The 19,417-nt window shown below is 37.4% G+C and overlaps 1 protein-coding gene across 1 annotated transcript in view; it reads right to left on the reverse strand.

The window, feature by feature from the left end:
* The window catches only part of acvr2ba (activin A receptor type 2Ba), a 61,568-nt gene continuing 42,151 nt past the window's right edge, over positions 1-19,417 (reverse strand). The window contains exons 2-11 of the mRNA XM_015354287.2: positions 18,444-18,651; positions 17,190-17,299; positions 15,745-15,896; positions 14,325-14,468; positions 13,846-13,989; positions 11,410-11,558; positions 10,128-10,242; positions 9,869-10,007; positions 8,377-8,507; positions 1-7,401 (exon numbers count right to left, since the gene is read on the reverse strand). Of these exons, the coding sequence (XP_015209773.1) occupies positions 7,207-7,401; positions 8,377-8,507; positions 9,869-10,007; positions 10,128-10,242; positions 11,410-11,558; positions 13,846-13,989; positions 14,325-14,468; positions 15,745-15,896; positions 17,190-17,299; positions 18,444-18,651 (1,487 nt within the window). The 3' untranslated portion in view covers positions 1-7,206. The remainder of the gene's footprint in view (positions 7,402-8,376; positions 8,508-9,868; positions 10,008-10,127; positions 10,243-11,409; positions 11,559-13,845; positions 13,990-14,324; positions 14,469-15,744; positions 15,897-17,189; positions 17,300-18,443; positions 18,652-19,417) is intronic.

Below are 19,417 nucleotides of genomic sequence, written 5' to 3' on the forward strand. Positions count from 1 at the left end.
AATGGTTTATCAGTATTTTATTTTCATATACAAAAAGATAAACTTGAAATAATCCTTTCTAGTATTTTTTCTCTACATGTTGGGGTGTAGTTGCTTCACACAGGGCAAATACTACATTCATACTGGTTTATTCTGGCACCCAGTGTCGAGAGCTGAAACAACAACACCCCAAAACTAGGCAAATCTAATATGAAATCTCCTGATACTCAGTTCTAAAATTACCACAGTAAAAATGAACAATAATCCACTGCAAATTAATGAACTATGTTACAATGATCGTTCAAAAAAGTCCTCATTTCATTACGGCGATACAACTGATGTTTTTTTCCAGGGCATTTCATATATATATATATAAAACTTAACATACTTCCATCCAAAAAAGGGGATACAGCAACAAGTTTAATTCTCTGTATACATTTGTTGTCTTTTACAGGATACTTTTTAGTATAATTGTTAAAATCAGTAGTACAAGCCATTTCTGATCTACATTTTTAGCTACAATAGTGAAATATAACCTACAACATTTACATTTCACATATCCTGGTATAGAAACAGCACTTGAGTGACCCCTTGACAAAGAAATCTCTTCTCTTCACCCCTACACAGATCCCCCTTTACTAACTCCCCAGCAGTTTATTTGGGAATCCCAGAGACTTGGGTGGATACATACCCTGCAAATGATGGAAACACACTTTCAAGTTTGCAATTGATATTATAGAAACTACGGCTATTGGTTTGAAAAACTGTCAAGTATTAGAAAAGGCCTTCCTAAATTCAGTCCACTAAAAAAGTTGAGTTTTCCCAAACACTACAGTTCAGACAACGTAGTGTTGACATCAGTTAAGAGCAAACGAAATGGTATTGTGCAAGTGTTATGTTGTGTTAGAGCAAAGCAGAAAGCAAGATGTCAGTAACTGCTCCTTAAAGATGAAGAATCTTTGACATTTCAAGAGCCATTAGCGTTCATATTCAAACTTTTTCAACTAGGGGAGATGTTAATACTTTTTTGACCAAAAACTGTAAATAACCTAGTCAGCCCTACCTGAAGTTCAATACTTACAGTAAACACTGATAACTTAGGAACATGAGGTAATGATTTTGATGTAGAAATGTGTACCAAGACAGAACTTTCCACAGCTCCTCCAAAATTATTTCCGAACTGTTTTATTTTAAGGTAAACTTACTGGCATAAATATTTGTAAGACTTAATTTTAGAAATTATCATCATTAAATATTAAATACTGAAAATAATGAAACTGTGTAGTTAGCCATCATTTTTTGCTCTTGACATTAAATTATTAAACTTTCCTGAAAAAAAAGTCTTCTACAGTGCTTTAACAAATTCATTCTATAGATATTCAATGGGGGACAATTTAGAGATGCCAATTAACCTAGACTGCATGTATTTTGACTGTGGAAGCTGGAACACAAAGCCCACACAGCTACAAGGAGAACATGCAAACCCCACACAAAAGATTCACCCACATGGAATCAGACCTACAACCCAAGAGGTGGATCCGCTGCCTGCGATTTTAAACTTTCTCAAATATTTTCAGAGATTAAAAAGACAGCGGATAACTTTATTGTGCTTTCCATCCACTTGAGAAACCTTGCTATGTACTGACTCCTAGAAGTTGACCCATTCTTTACTTCAAATCTCCTACCAATTGCACAAATTGTTACAAGCGTTTTTTTTTGCAAAAATTACATGTGTGAACAATGTTATTCAAGGAATACTATTGTATCTTATTTTCTACTACTTTTATTTTTCATTTTGTTTAGGTGTTTTTTATATGGTTTTATGGATTGGAAAGCCAATGCTAAATGAAAACTTTACATAAATGTACAACACAGAAAACTACTTAAGAAATCCTCATTGTTATGGCTCAAGTACCAAAGTTGGGGACACTAGTATTTAAGAAGGTCATCTACATCACATATGAAAAAAATTAAAGTAGAAAGGAAGCACTCTTGAATATTTACAGCACAATACCATTTCTCAGCTCAATTTCAAAGGTGTGAATCTAAAAAGAGGAAGGTTTCACAATTGGCAAGGGGGCCGTTACACGTTACACTGGTACAAAGAGGTTTCCTGTTTGTGTTTTATAGTATACATTATGTGATATCAAGGAGTATCCAGCTAGCAACACTGTTTCACATGAGGTTTGAGGTAATTGGTTCCTGAAATACCTGGATCTCTGACTGCATCCAGAATTTACAGCTGGCCATATTTTATGAACTTTTTGTCAGGTACTACAACAAAAAAAAGGCTCACAGCAGTTGCTTTTACTTGTTTGAGGGGGAAAAAAAGGCACAACATCAAAACACCTTCATTTCTGCAAGATGGCCAAGTCTGTTCTCTGCATTTCAAATATTAATGCCACTTACACCCATATGCATTCTGATCTCCAGGACAGACTGACTTTTCTGTCATCATTTAATCAGGAATACACCAAGGTCAGCCTTTAGAATCTGTTGGATAACTACATTAAAGCTAATACAATCGATTTGGAAAAAATCTGAAGTGATATTTTTGAAAAATATACGAGATTTTCTAAACATCTACCCTGGTCTTATTTTATTGAGTAACTCAGAAAAAGGGAGTTAAAAACACTCCAGAAATTTCTCTGCCCACTCAAGAACCATTTGAAAACTTCTCCTCAACATGGCACCTTATATTTTTACACATTTTTTTTCAAAAAGTAAATAATTTAAAGAATTCCACAAGCTGGAAAAAATAAACCTCATGTAAAATGTAATGTTCTACAGAGCTCTGTACAACTATTGCATATTTTTGCAGATTTGCACAAACAGGAATTTTATTCAACATAATACTGATCACAAGGCTTTGAAGTTAAACATGATTCCATCCCACGTCTAAACTTACTTCACTTATGACCTTTATAAAAATCATTCTAGAAGGTTATGCTACAATGTAAAAGCCAAAGAACTGTTTGAAGTTCCATGGTGAAATTCAATACTAAACAGCACCCCAAAAATCCCCCCCCCCCAACACATTTCAAATTCAAAGCCTATTCTAATTCCAACAATCAACACTGAGTTTATTCTGACTTGATATATGTAAAATACTCTATTGGCTATTTTATAGTTTACGGAATAAAAACAAACATCTACAAAATTAAAATTTTATAATTACAATCCTCCATTTAAAAAAAAATGGAGAAAACTTGCCTTTATGGGAGAGTGAACAAATATTTGTCCTTCCCGTAAAAAAAAGCAATGTAGTGTGTGGTACATCATTTTATCACAGGCTTTTAAATATTTTGAGACTGCCCTTTTCATAAGGTCCAAAAAAACAGCATGATGCTGGATTTACACATAGCAACACAAGGCTAAACCTGATCATCTTACTATTTCCTGTACCAAATATTTCTAGACATGATCAGAGCAGTCAGAAGCTTACATTCTTAACTGCCCAATAAAACTTCAATTTGGTTTTTTTCAGAGATTGTCTAAAGTCAAAATTCTCATGTGCCTGAAAAAATAATTAGAAAAGCCAGAATGTTGATCTAGCCATCCCTTACATTAAAAACAGACACAATGAAGAATATCCTACTCTACTAAAAAAATAAAACTTTGGTTATTTTCTAAGTAGTCAAATGCTTGCTTAAAATTAGAAGCATTACTGAAATACTTAACTAGGTTAAATTTTTCAAGGTATTTCACAATATGACAGTTACACATTTTATACTTGATAAACTTCACCTTAATACTTAAGTAAAATTAAAAATGTTTTAAAAAAAGTCAGCAAAACCCCACTGTTCTGACAATCATTTACAACAAATAATTTTCCATTAACTGGATCTAGTGTATTTCAAAGACCTATGGACTTTTTGTAGGACTTCCAAACCTTAAGTCTAAAACAGCACAGCGTATTGTGGTCTTTATTAACAATTTGGTTGATTGCTTTAGGGCCATTTACAGTCCCCAAGAGTTCATTTTTTAAACCTGAAAACAGAAAAAAATATATGCCTTAAGGCTATTGCTGTTGATATTGCTTGCTACATAGCTTGCCAAGTCCTTTTGCATTTCGCATCGGAAATTCAAATCACAAAGCAGAACCCTCTTGATTATATCCCTGTAAAAAGTAAATGATTTTTAAAAACTTCATTTTAGCCTTCCGAGATTAAGCATGAACTTAAATTTAGAATTAATGGATAAATGAAGTTATTAATGATGTCTGAAAGAAAGAGAAAATGTCATTCAATGACAGCAGTTAAAAAGTTCTAATTTCACAGATGTATGATTAAACTCAGTTATAGGTTTCTGACTTGGTTGTCTTTATATGAAATGTTGCTTCACGAACCCAACTCACTGTTTTTAAAGTAAACTGAAGAAATGCTGTAGATAGCACCCTTCCCATGATTCATAGACCTGACAATACGTTTGCCACAGTAAAAGAGGCAGACAGCATTACAAGAGTAAGCTGCTTCAGTAAATTTTCTGGCAATCCACTTCGAAAGGGGCGTTCTTCTACCTTTTCAAAACATTGGTTTGAAAATTATCTACCTATTAAGAAATACTATAAACTTCAAACCTCAACTGAAAAGAGCTGTACAGATATTGCTTACCCACAACAACCCTGACTTATGAAATACTTAACAGTTACTTGTTAATGAGATGATTTTTGACAACAAAAATGAAAAAGCCCAAAGTCACAATGTGTGTACCCTTTTCATGAAAGGTATCAGAAATAATTTTCAATTCATATGGTTCCAATTAGATATCTGAGCAGAAAAGTAAAACCTCTAGATAAATATGGCACCATGAAAAAACAAAGCTCATAGGAGGGAGATTTTTTTTTGAAAAAGCAACTGCTGTATAGCCTTAGTCAGTATGTGTAGAAAACAGCTGAAACAGCACAAAAACAGGGACACTAAACCTTTTTGATCTCTATTAATTCAGCCTTGTATACTTTTTATAAGCTTTTTTGTTTAACGGTATAGTTATACAATTATATGGCTCCAGACTGAAATATGTGAAGAAATTTGTCCACCAAGTAAACAATTGCAAATTGAACAGATATAACCCCATACCTGCGTCAAATCCCATGCAAAACTTAATTCCTTTAAGTGCATTGAATGATTACATTTCTTCTTCCATTTCTGTTCTGCACAAAATCAATCCAGAAAATGTGCTTAATAGATAGTATGTACCAGAAACACTTTCCAGATTATTGAAATTCACCTGGAAATCTAAAAAGGTATGTAAATGGGTAAAAAAAGGTTTGTTGTCCCTTTACATGTCAGACAAAAATGTAGAAACAGCCAGCACAGAATGAATAATGCCCAGGTACCTTGTATAGGCAGTATTCTACAACTGTATACAGTTATTTACAGGTTTTCTTTTTTGTTTATACAACATAAAATGGTAGCACTTCCTAAAAGATTTTGGAACTTTTTTTTTCAAAACTCCCTTGTCATAAAAGCCAACTTACATTAAAATATACTTACTACAAGACAACACAACTAACAAAATATATAATAAAACTGATACACGTAGAAAAATCTGAGGTATTTCTGGTTTGAGGTGGTCTGTGGTCATGAACTTTATAGTTTTGTTTTTTTTTAATTTTGTTTTTACCTCGGAAGCCACGTGGTTTCTGTTTATGTGTGTTTGCATGTGTATGCTGTTATCTTCAGAATGTTGCACATTTTGCAAAAAATAATAAAATAATATATATATAAATTCATCTTTGAGTTGAAACAGCAGCATTAGGGACATTCACCGACTGTGTAAGTTATGGCATACTGAAATGTTTTCTATATAAAGAATATGCACCACTTTAAGACATAAGTTATCACTGTGGTTTGTGTAAGGAGAAAGTTACCACTCACAGCCTCTGTAACCTGAATGTGCCGTTGAATCTGTAGTTTGTCATCCAACCCATTTCCCCTTGTGGACCTAACTTCAAAGTACGGCCTATATGTTCAGAAATCATTTTGGTCCCTGTGAGTAGGAGTTAAAATTAAGGGACCTAACAAGTCAGATGAACTGAATCCTCTCTCCTAATACCTCTGTAAATGAAAATACAGGCTGATCCGAGGACTGAGTCTGGTCTTGAAACTCCTCAAAACAGGTCCTTAACTCTTGCTGTCCCAAATATACACTGTTTAAATAAAGAAACTTGGACACATCAACAAAATAGTTGCTTAAGCCCACAATATCTTTCTTACACTGTATATCATGGACCTAATCAAACACATACATACACTCGCACATCAATACATAGTACATACACACACACATACTTATTCCTTCACCATGGTCTTCCATCTACTAAGGATTTGTTTGGGCAACTACCACTTTAGTCTATTAACCCTGGCTGCATTGGCCATTTTTTAAATGATGCCTAGTGAACCCCTCCTCCCACCCAACCATCATCATCATCCCTGTCCATGAGTGGATGTTCTGGCTCTCTCCTTACGTAATTGGTTGCTGTTGACGACACCCCGCCTCAAAAGCTCTGCCCGATGAGACCGGTTACCTGAGAAGTAGTTCCGTACCTAACAAAATGTTTTGTCCAGATGCTGCAAAGCTCAAATCTCAATTTTGCCATATTCTCTTATCCTTTTTTTCCTTTTACCCCCTCTTAAATATGCTTAACGAACCCCTCATAGACACCAGTCTCTTAAGAAACAAAGAAAAACAATTAGTCCTGTTGCCTTCCACTTTTTTTACGTGTTCTAGTGACACCCGTTAGTTCCGTAAAAGACACGTTTACCGTTATTTTGTTAAGCACTCACTTTCAGCAAAAAGAAAAATAAGTGTAAAAGAAAAAATAATCCCTCGAGGAAGGTAAATTGTATGTAACAGTCTTAAGTTTCCTCCAGGGTTTTGCAGCATTGTTATATTGTCCAAAATGGTTAGATGGTTTATTTGTCACAGACAGTCCTGTCTAAAGGACAGGAAAAAAGAAAAACTTGAGTAAAAAAATGAAATGAAACAGTTGAGGTACCTGCACCTTTTTCAGCATTCATAAGTCGGCACCTGAATGCGCTTGAGATGTCCGTTTTAGCTTTTTTCCTCTCAAAAAAATACAGTAGAGAAGTGTGCTGGTAATATTGATCCAATCAAAAATAATAATTAATAAAAAAGTCAGGATAAAATAGCAGCTGCATTCATGTTTTTTTTCCACTGTTTTCTGAAATCCACTGAGTCTGGAAAGACAAGGGTTTGATGGACTCAGATACTGGACTCTTTGGGTGGCAAGTCCACATTGGTGACAGAGGTCACCATGGAGACCAGGCAGTCCGAGGTAGTGCCGTTTGTCAGTCTGCGAATTTGCGAGATGCGCTCCTCAACGCACCCTGCCGACAGACGGGCCTCTGCATCGTGGTCCCAGCATTCCTCTATTGTCTCGCACAGCTGTGCCAAACCCTTTAGAACAGAAGAAAATTAAATTCATCATCACGGCCTCTTACACCATCGGTTAGGGCTCTATTAAATCTGTTTTCACCAGTCCTTTGGAAATTTCACATTTAACTACTTTTTTATGGCTGCACTGTGAAATTCAGGCTCTCCCAAAGTTAATAAAACCAGTGTATTTTTACAGCAAATTCTCATTTTAATCATTGATATGCTGCAGTGTTCTAAAATCCAAAGTATTTACAGATCAGTCTGTAATATGCCTTAGCTGCCTTAAGTGAGCCTAGCTCACCCTGCAACAGTTTTAGTTATTCTACGGTGAACATACCAGTCCATAATTAGGCACAGTTCTCTATGCTTGACATTTCACAGAATTGCCCAAGAGCTTTGCAAGGTGTGTATTTCTCTCTACCAGCTTCCAAAACCATAGCAACTTCTGCAGCAAAGTTGCTGTAACCATGAATAATACATTACAGATCACAGAGAAGAGTATGTCAACATCAGCATGCAGAATTTGCCTCACAAATTCATTCACATGATCTAATTTAGTCTTTAATAGATCGATGCTTACTAATATCCTTTGCATCTTGGCCATAAGTGATTATAGGTCTTGGATAAAAGCACCTGGCCAATGAATACATGCATATCTAAAGGCATACACTGGCCATTCAAATTACCATGAAGAATTAGGACCTTCACATGCACAGTGAGATTTCTAAGGAAATTCCCTGCCTCTGCTCCAACCCATGGGACTACTCTTACCTCCCAAAAAATAATTCATGAATTAGGGAATTTGGTTTTAATGTTTTTAAAAATGAAGATAATGGTATGAATGATTTTTTTGCTGGATTTCATTGCAATGCCATTTATTGGATTTCAGCTCAAAAAAAGACTTATTTTTTAATATTTTCATATTTCACTATCCATGCCACATCACACAGGTATGGAAACTAAGTGTCAAATCAGAAGTATAATGAGGACACTCACAGAATGTTTGAGCCAGCAGTCCTTGAAAGTGGGCCTCATCTTTTTGTGGACAACCACTTCCTGCAAATCTTCCAGGGACGGGTGTTGCCCAATCTCCTCTTCAAACGGCAACATGTACTCATCTACAGGGCCTGAAAGAAAAGAAAGACCAGCTGATGAAGCCATACTGCCAATTAGCATACAAATGCTTTTAATTCTCATAGGTGGATAATGCTGGTAGATGCTGGAGCTGAATAACGTTGGGGTGGTGTGGTGGGTCTGTGGCTAAGGATCTGCACCTGAGGTTGGAAGGTTGCCGGTGTGTATCCCGTGGCCAGCAGAGGAATCCTACTCCGTTAAGGCCCTTAACCCCAACTGCTCCAGGGGCGCCGTAAAAATGGCTGACCCTGAGCTCTGACCCCAATCCCTGTCTTTGTGTCTCATGGAAAGCAAGTTGGGGTATGTGAAAAAACAAATCCCTAATGCAAAAAATTGTGCATGGCCAATAAAGTGATCTTATTTCACAAAATCCAGAGTGAAATACTACATTAATAAAATATATGGATATGAAAATGTATCACATGTCTAAACTAGAATTTTACATTTGCAGTTAAAATCCTTTGAATATCCAAAAAACAGGAGTCAGTCTTGAGTCTGTACTAGCAAGTGTATTCTGCTTTCTCAATGCAAGCTCCGTTATACCTACGTGATTTTCAGAATTCAATTCCATTAGGAACGGGTTTCTCATAATAGTTTTATGCCATTCAACCTTAATTCTCAGCAAAAGCTCTTTTTTCCGATTCGCAGATATACTTAAAAATCTATTATTTTAACACTTCCTTAGAAGATGTTAGCCTGACTTGTGTTACTTTTACTTAATGAATGTACATACAACTTGTGCTATGAATGCAGGTGCATTGTCTCTTTCAGAAAGTGTGCTCTGGTTTCTGTATTTTAACGTGCAATGTTTTACAAGCACTCCAAACTACATGCACATTAGGGAATTAATTTAAGAAGCCTTAGTAATTTAAGAAGCCTTTTGTATCATTCATCCTTTGTCCTAACATTAGTGCCAATGCACAGTGGAAAAAGAAGTTCAGGAAACTACTGAAATGTAACCTTATACCTGATAAACAGACCCTTATACCATATACAAGATGTCACCCCTTGCATAGTCACAAGATGACTGAAGACGGTGGCCGAAAAGTACAGAGGACTATCAGTCCAGTTTTAAATGACCTTCACTACAGAACTGTTCAGATAAGACAGCTGGAAAATGACACAGGTGTACACCAGACAGAAAAGTCCATTTCATAGGACTGAAAGTTTCTTTCAAAGGTTTGGGTAAGCCAAAGCAGCAACTGTTAGCACCTTAGTCTCAGAGAAATAATAATCGACTTCGTTCTATCTATGCATATAACAGTAGGACCCACTGAATTTAGTCATTTTCAGCACAACAACTTTTGAAGTTAAACTGAGATCAATAATTCTTTGGAAGGTCCCTATTGCTTACCATCAGCAGCTTTGCATCGCGTTACCAGTTCCCACAGCACCAGGCCCATGGCATACATATCTATCCTCAGAAAGGCATCTCGCTGGAAGTTAATGGCCCCCTCCAACACCTCAGGTGCCATGTATCTCCTCGTCCCCACCTGCATAAAAAGAGAACTTTCCAATCAATCTGCAACTATGAACCACAATCCCCAACAAACAAACTTTCAGGTTACCGGTCATGAACATCAACAAGAGTCATGTTAAGCCGTTTTTCATACCTGGCCATGTGTATCTCCTGGTGGCTTCCCAGGCTCAAATCGAACCGCAAGTCCAAAGTCTCCTATAATAGCTGTCAGGTCGTGCTTAAGCAATACATTCTTACTTTTAAAGTCCCTGCAAAGTTCCAGAAAAGAATGTCAGTTGTGAAGTAAAAGCAGAACCCATGCATCATAAGAGAAACAGTAATTTCAGTATATGATTTTTGCCCAATATGGATAGTGTATTATGCATAAACTGTTCTGCTTGGTTACCAAGCAAAAATAGATTTAAGCACTAGCTAACTTTTCTGAGGAGTTAAGCATCTCCAGTTTGCAATCATTTAACCACAAAAATAATTGCTATGATGTATATAAATGTAAATGCATCATTTAGGTTTTTTAATAATTGTACCATGCAGTTCAAATGTGACATTTTTAACCCATTTTAAGTAAGTTCAGTAGTACAGAGAGTAAGATGTGCAAATCGGAGGCTTATAGTTTAACAGCTGGCAGCAAGGTTCAGTAAAAACAGGTCACATCACTTCTCAGCAGTCAATACACAATGAGGACAGATACAACTACAGACTGTTGTAATGACTGAAGAGACTGGCAGAAAAGTGTGGATAAAACACTCAATTCTTACATTTTTCACAGACTTTTTCTAGTTCATAATGACATTTAATATGAAACTGCTCAGACAGGACAGTGGGAAAGTGGAACAGGTGTATATCTGGGAGAAAGGAGCACTTTTCACAACACTGAGAATTTGTCTTTCAAAAGGTCTGTTTGTTAAAAGGACAAACTGCAACACTAGCCAGAAAAAACTGCACATCTTTAATGAACAGATAATTCAAAGGCATCTCCCAAAAGGTTGGGTGCAAACTGTTAATTTTAAACTCTCTTATGATTCTTGGATATTCTTATGCAGGTATATTAAACTCCATAATAGGGAAAAAAACAGTACAAAGTTCTCCCACTGGAGGGCAGTGTCATCCATAAAAAAATCAGTATAGAAACTTGCTTACTGAAAGTTCTGCAATCACATTATCTGCTTCATATGCACTATAACCAAATGTGAGCCCTGAAGAACCATTAAAATTGGTACATTTCTAACATCCACCTCTCCATGTGCTGCCATTAACATGATCTGTCATACAATTAATCACTTCTATATTAATCATTTTCATCTTAATTTGAAATTAATTGAACGTCTCCCAGGTGCTTTATAGGATTATGTAGAAAAAAAAAGTTTAAACCCTTGATCTGGTTTACAGCACTATGTGCAGCAGGCTGGTGATCTTACCTGTGGGCAATGGCAGGCTTGGGCCCTTCGCCCTTGTACCGAGGCACATCCTCGTGCAGATAGGCCAGGCCACGGGCCATCGTCTCCGCAATGTGACACAGCTCATTCCAGCTCACGATGTTTCCTTTCAGGTAATCAGTCAGGGAGCCCTGTGCATAGATTGAAAACAAAAACATCATGATCATTAAATAAACACAAGACATAACCTACTTTTCCTTTCCCCAGAACTTTGTGGTCTGGGGATGTTCATGTTTTTCTTGAGCATCTACTTTTCCTGAATTTATAACCTTGCCACTTCCAAGGTCAGTCTGGAAGGATTAAGCAGTCGTCTGGTGCAGAGATCTGCGATTTTATCTGGTCCAGGGCTGCCACATTAGTGTGTTTTCTCAAGTGGAGGCAGGCCTCAAATGGAAAAGGTTTAGGTTACTAATTTGAAGGCTAACTTAGAAACTGGAACAGTGTTATTTTCATATGTTTGCAAACTCCATAGTCCCCCTCAAATACAAACATTTATAGTTCTTGACTTTCAGTATATCAGTTTAAGTCAATATATATCAACACAGTATAGGAACTATAAAAAAAACTTGTTTGGAATGTGGTTCACACTTCTCCTATGAAAACTCTCTTCTTTAATCAGCGGTCACGACACAGTAGGCTCCCTCGGCTGTGATTTGTTAAACCCAGGCATCACTAAAACCTGCACCATAATCACCCAGCTTGCCAGGGCTCAGTTTTTTTCTTCATTTCAGAGCTTGAGTATTACCACCTCTGAGACTTCATTAGTTGTTTCTTTTCCAACAGTCACTAAGAATATCACCTTTTCCAGAGTGGTTATAGGTACCTTAAAAGCCAACTGAGAGGCAGCTTCAATTTAGACTGTTTATGTTCTTCCTGCAAGTACATGCTGTAGCATAGTTATTTAATTAGATAAGTGCATCCGATTGATTCCCAAATCAGTCAGTAAAATGGCCAGCAATAAACTGCAATGTTAAGGTTAACAAATTCTTGGCAGTTAAATGCTAGCAAATACTAAATAAGCACTGCAAGGAATACCTTTCAATTGTACAACCACACAAAAAGCATGTGGAATGTATACAAAAGTAGAATGCAGAAATTCAAACCTCTTCCTTTACTTTTTTCAAGTGGCGTCATTTGAATTTGTGGACAAGTAAAAAAAAAAACACTGCAATGCGATTTTTCTTTAATTCCGTCGAACCCTTCCTTACATTCAATCAGCTAATCTAGCCTGTAGCTAATTGATCCAAGGATCTCATCCAGCCATTTCTTGAAGTCAGACAGGGTGTAACAACATGGCTGGATATTACACAGAATAAGCAGTGCCATCCTTCCAAAGACAAGCATTACTATTTGATCGCATTCATTTTGCAGAATTAAGTTTTAACACAAAACCACATCTTTTGATATAATGATGATAAAATTTGAATTAGCTACCCACCCAAACCATTCAAACTTCTAAGACAATATTACACGTGCCCTACATATCTGCAGCAAGAATATGAATAAAATTGCAGCTCAGATACTTGCAAAGCAAAAAAGAAAAAAAGTAATCACATCTTTATCAGTGATTTACCAGACTAAAAAGTATTTTTTTAAACCACTAGACTGTAAATAAAATGGACTTAAACGACAAAACACTATAAAATTATTTTGTATAACCTTAAGCACTTGACAATAATTACTCCTCAACACAAATTAAATGAAATCATGGCGAGGTCTATTAGCAATAAGCAAAAGAAGGACACATGATTGAAATGTTTTTAACATTATGCCTTGCTTAAAACTCAGATACAGTGTTTCCACAAAAATACTTGATACCTGAAAATATCTTGATAAATTCAAAATAAGCTATGCCTCACTACTCACAGTGCTTTGATTATATGAAAGGAAAACCATCAGCTGGCATGTTCCCTTTGACATCAGGTTAGTCTCTTCTTCCCATCTGGCATTTTTGTGTCTTTTTACTTTAGTGCAGCACCTGACTTACACTTGTGATCTAACTGTGAAATTCCAGGAAAGAGGAGGCGAGGTGTAGCCTCATGTTAATTTTTTTCTAGCAATTTTACTGTGCCATCCAATTGTATTCTTCTGGGATTTTCAGCATTAATTAAGTAGTGCCCTGGGTATATAAAAATTTTGGGAAAGGCCACGCTTGAAAAACTCTTGACATTTTTGGCGACCTCACAGCTAGACTGTCAAAAGTTAGTTGCTTTAAAAGTTGCTTTAAGCATATGCTACAACTCATTAAATCGAAAAAACGCTGGAAAAAATCACATTTCTTAAGCTTCCTTTACCTTGGCAAAGATAAATGCTTCACAGTCTTAATGTCCTTTATTATGCAGTGTTTCTGTTTCACAGATGAGAATGTCTCCACAGTCACTTGCCAGAGAACAGATAGTGAAAGAACACATTCTTTACCTTTTCGTGAAACTCTGTGATCAGCCACAGCTCCATCTCCAGGTTGGTACCTCGTTTCTCTGCTGCAATGTAGCGCAGCAGATTCTCATGCTTCATTCCAGGAGTTATGAAGATGTCACGCTCATTCTGCCAGGACTGCTTATCCTTTAGAAAAAGGAGGAATTTCTGGTCACTTTTTAGGATTTCATGACCGTGGCTCTTTCACATGTGCTCACCCCCCAAAAAAAGTTTAATGCTCGATTAAAAATGTTTTTTTCCTAACATTTCTTAAAAGTACTACTCCATATTAAAACCATTCCCAAATTCTACAATCTAATTTCACAATGGAAAACAATAGCACAGACAGTAAAATTCTGAAAAACTGTCAAAAATTGAAAAAATTAACTTTAAAAAAAATCTGAAACACCTCAAACAGACATTATTTAATTCATGCCATAAACATTAATACATGAGCCAAGTAAATAATGTTAATTACTTACTTGAATTGGGAATATCTTCACCGCTACATATTCATTCATTAACTGTGCCTTCCAGACACAGCCAAAGCGCCCCCTAGCTTTAATTTCCAGTAACTGTAGTGGTTTGAGGCCTACAAGAGGTGAAGGCGGAGGGGGACCAGGATCCTGGTAAGTAAAACAGGGAAAGGAGACTTATAGACTCACACAGATATAAGCATAGGCATTACAAGTCTCAGTATTTGCTGAACAGAAGCTGGACAACTCCCTGACTTGCAATGATACTACCATACAGGCCCTGGCACAATCTGGTTTTACTCTGTTAAACAATAAGCATTTTGTCAGCTACCTTATCTCCATCAAAGATGTTTAATGCTTTTGTGTTTCCAAATATTCAGGACACCTGATAAGACATTAGTTTATCAGTCCTTACGGTTTTCATAAGCAATGCAAGAAAATATTCATACAAATTAGGCCACAGCAAAAAAATCTCCAGGGATTTCAAGACATCAAGACAGAACGTGGTATCAGGATAGCCTTGAAGTAAAATCAACAGTCGCTGGTAAAGCTGCTGAAAGCAAGAAAAACAATATACATTTACAAATGTCAGCAGCCATATCACCCTGCAACTCACAACTGCCAACCCACTGAAGCTAAGCAGGTATGAGCCTGGTCAGTACCTGGATGGGAGACCTCCTGGGAAAAACTAAGGTTGCTGCTGGAAGAGGTGTTAGTGGGGCCAGCAGGGGGCGCTCACCCTGCAGTCCATGTGGGTCATAATGCCCCAGTATAGTGACGGGAACACTATACTGTAAACAGGCGCCACCCTTCAGATGAGACAATAAACCGAGGTCCTGACTCTCTGTGGTCATTAAAAATCCCAGGGCGTTTCTCGAAAAAAGTAGGGGTGTAACCCCGGCGTCCTGGACAATCCCCCTCTATGAATTGGCTACTTTACTCTGCTTTCCTCCCCACTAATAGTTGATGTGTGGTGAGCGTTCTGGCACACTGGCACACATCGCATCATCCAGGTGGGGCTGCACATTGGTGGTGGTGGAGGAGAGTCCCCATTACCTGTGAAGCGCTTTGAGTGGTGTGTCCAGAAAAGCGCTATATAAATTATTATTATTACAACGTTACTATTGTCATGAGAGACACTGTAAAAAAATATTCTAATCCAGGAGACTGTTAGTGGAAACATTTGTCGAGAATTAAAAGTAAACCCAGGCAAAGATAACAGAGGCGCACAAGCCCGATTCCTTCCCAGAAATATTTCTGGCTGCGCTGATGGTTTGGCGGTGGTGTTGCGAAGATGGATTCAGGCAGCCACGAAAGAGATGATCACAAATCCGAGAATGAGAAGAGATGGCCGCCAACCAAATGATGATTAAAGTTTGCATGCTCACAGATATGTTCTGGGGAAACGTCTCATCCCTTTACTCACCTCATTGATGTCGACGTGGCCATATGGAGGTTTGCGGTGACGGTACATCCAGAAGGCAAGCAGCATGGCCATGGACAGGACAGTAATGGGAAGCAGCGAGTACACCAGGATGTTGATTAATGAAGGTGTCGGAGGAGGGGGCTCAATGTTGACTGCAACATGCACACATACAAAAATCAAAAATCACCTTGCGCTCAGTACAGTCGGAAAACAAAAGGCAGAAGCAACTTCCTTATGAAAGTACAGATCAATATTTCAGCAGAAAATGCAACAAAAGGGCAACTAAACTGCTTAAGGGGCACCTGATCCCAAAACGAAATGAGCACTGCTTCAAGCCATAAGTAAGAGAAGTGTTTTTGCCTAGGTCCAGGGATATAATAGATTATAATATAATCTTATAATAGAAGAATATAATTACCCCTGCTGCACACATTTGAAAAAAAATTAATTGTGGTATTCAACTAAAATGACTTGCTAAAGAAAAACATTTTTCGCCTTAAACACTATAAGTGGACAAACTCTATGGATGTGCATTTAAAAATAAGAACAGAAGGCACTTTTATTTTTTACCTAAAGAGTTGGAGGAATATGAAACAAGCTTCCTCACCCATGTTGTTGAAGCCTATATCCTAGCTTATTTTAAGAGCTAGCTGAATGACATCCTGGGATCAATCGGCTACTAACAAACTAACTAAATATGCTAAATAGTTGTAACCTTTCGTATGTCTATTTCATACTGGGGACTGATTGAAAAATTAACAGCAGATAAGTGTTTGCTGAATACCTGTAAAGGTATTTAAAGAAGAGGATGAAATCTATTATCATTAAACCTCATCTGTAAAAGAGCTCTGCAGATGCAGGCCCAGCTTGACATAGATGTTGCAGATGGATCTTGCACAGGTCTCTGGCTACGCATCATAAATAACGCAATGATACTTAAAAAAGCAACAATGTGGAGAAATTAATGAACGAGTTTAATATGAAACTGACCTTAATAGAGATCAATGCTGATAAAAGACAGGAAATATTTCGCTTACTTCCTGCAGTAAGGTATTAGATGCTATTCAAGCTCTGACTGGAAAGGCAAAATTCCGCCTTTCTAATCAAACACTGCCTATGTACGTTTATTATGCAAAGCATCTGAAGTCACATCTCATTGTGTGCAAAGATGGGCAGAAACATTTTACTGCAGTTAGATTTAAATTTCAACAAACATCCAATTCAATTTAAATTAGATTTACTGGCATCTGTTCTACTAGTATTAAAAATACACTACATTTGTTACCACGAATTGTAACAGCTTTGAAATCCTATAGCAACAGCATGCTAAATATAGCAGACTAGCAATTTGCTGGATTTTGCACAATAATACCATTCATGGAACAGTGCAGCTTTAAATCAAGTCTAACAGATATTTATTAAATGGTTAAAAAATAAATTCTCACCACTTGGTGTAGTCACACCAGGTAAATGGGTAAATTTTTCATTGCAGTAGTTTCCCTCGCAGCAGCAGAAAAAGACTTGGGGGTTTTCCTCTGTGGCTACACACTCTTGTCTGTCAGGGTACAAAAACACATCAAACAACTGATATAGCTTTGAGTGAAACATACCAAGCCTGCACAGAATGACAGGTGATGGAGAAACTAAGCGTAAGAGTTTTGACACCTAGCTTTCTGTATTGACAAGTGACTGCAAAATTCTACAGCAGCTCGCCATGAGACGGCATTTTTGAATTGGATACAACGGCTTTTTTGGGCTTATTCTGATCCTGAGTACAGAACGCCTCTGTCTGAAAAGTCACAAAATCTACAGGAGGATTTGCTACTTGCATAGGAGCCTGCAGTCACTTTAAGACTGATTCGTGCCAGTTTAAGAAAATGAACCATAATCCATAATGGACCAACCAGTTTTAAAAAAAGTTATTTTGAATATGCAAAACCATTTTCTGAATTACAAATGCACTGCGAGCAATTGTAAATCCATTACCCCTGCTACAGTCATAGTGATTAAAATAACCACCTATACTTTAACACCACTTGTCTTTGATGTCAAATAATGCAGGATTTCTTCTAATGACACCTCAAATAGAAGTCTCTATGTGAAATGCAGGTCACGTTCTCTAAACTGGAAAGATCCTGCTAAAATCCAGTTTGTACTACCTGGCTTCTATGACCGGGAAACTTCAGTGGCAATACAAAATTGGTCATGTGCTGCAGGGAAAACGTGGAAAGAATCAAGCTAGGAAATTCTTAAAATTGTTCTACAGAATTGCTCTGCAGAAAGTGGCCAAGTAAGACAAGTTATTACAAACAGGGATTCTGTCCTGCACCTGAAGTTTAAGTTTCAGGGTCTCTAATTTGGATGGACAAAAATAGAAATGACTCACTGACTGAACAGAAGAAACAAACTTTCTTCATGTCTGAAGTACAGCAGTTTTTTTATTCAAAAAGGCACACAGGCTCTTTTAAAGCTAGTCAATTAATACAATTACAATTATATTATTATAATTATTTGCACAAGAACAGAAGTACAGATGAAGACCTTTACATTCACCTGACGTTCAGTATTGAAAAGCTTAGTATGTTGGAACAAATCACCATCACAGAAACATTTCCCATTTAAGGTTTACAAATACTAAGCGCTTGCTCGATTGCAAAAAACAAAAGGCAGTTCAAAGTCACTGAGAAACCTATGCTGACCTGTCATAGCAGTTGAAGTCGTCCAGCCAGCAGCCCTTCTTCACCAGCTCGATGGTGCCCGAGTTATTGCGCCAGGAAGCATAGCAGTGGAGCCGCTTGTCCTTCTCCCCCTCGCAGCGCTCCACGCCGCTCTGATTCGTCTTATCAAACTCCCAGTTGGCATTGTAGAAGATGCACTCTCGGATCTCAGCCTCCCCACGGCCCGGCCCTGAGGGGGGGGTTTGAAGGTTGAGGCAAACTTAGAAGCATTCCAATGAAAGTTTGGCACCGCAATCCATGAAGCTTTGCTGCATTTGAAATATTACGCGACGGGATAAGTTCTGTTCACTTGTGGGGTGGGGAGGGGGGCAGTTTTGGGTGGTGTCTTTTAGTTATTCAGACAGATTCAATTAAGAACAATAACCAATTGATATTCTTCAGGTAAGAAACTTTCATGTGATGTACAATGCATCTGATAAGGTGCAAATCTGAAGTGAGCAACAAGACTTTAAAGCATACCAATTTTAAGTGGAAATATGAGCTTTTGGAAACCACACATACATCAAAAGACTAATGCCATCACCGTTTTTAATACTTTCATTGTTTTAAGACCAGGGGCTTGGCACTTTCTCTTGAGCCATGATGATTACTGCATTCCCAAACACCAAATGTACCCTGCTGGCAGGAGAAGAGTGTAAAATATCCTGTGACGTGGAGAAAGGTTCTCTCTGCTTTGATTTGTTTATACTGCTCCTCAGGATTGTGTTCATCTCAGAATATAACCATGATCAAAGGGACACTGCTGTCGTAAGGCCAACGCCACATGCATGTTCAATACAGGCATCAAGCTTTGAGAGTAAAAATAGGAGCTTTGAGATGTCTCCCACAGTGCTAAAATAGCTATTGAACCCTTTTAAGTACTGCCAAGGGTACACTGCTATAATAAATAAGTAAAACTGTGACTGCAAATGTCATCCTGAAAGCTCTATTTGTAT

This window comes from Lepisosteus oculatus, chromosome 6 (assembly GCF_040954835.1).
Source record: "Lepisosteus oculatus isolate fLepOcu1 chromosome 6, fLepOcu1.hap2, whole genome shotgun sequence".
NCBI lineage: Eukaryota > Metazoa > Chordata > Actinopteri > Semionotiformes > Lepisosteidae > Lepisosteus > Lepisosteus oculatus.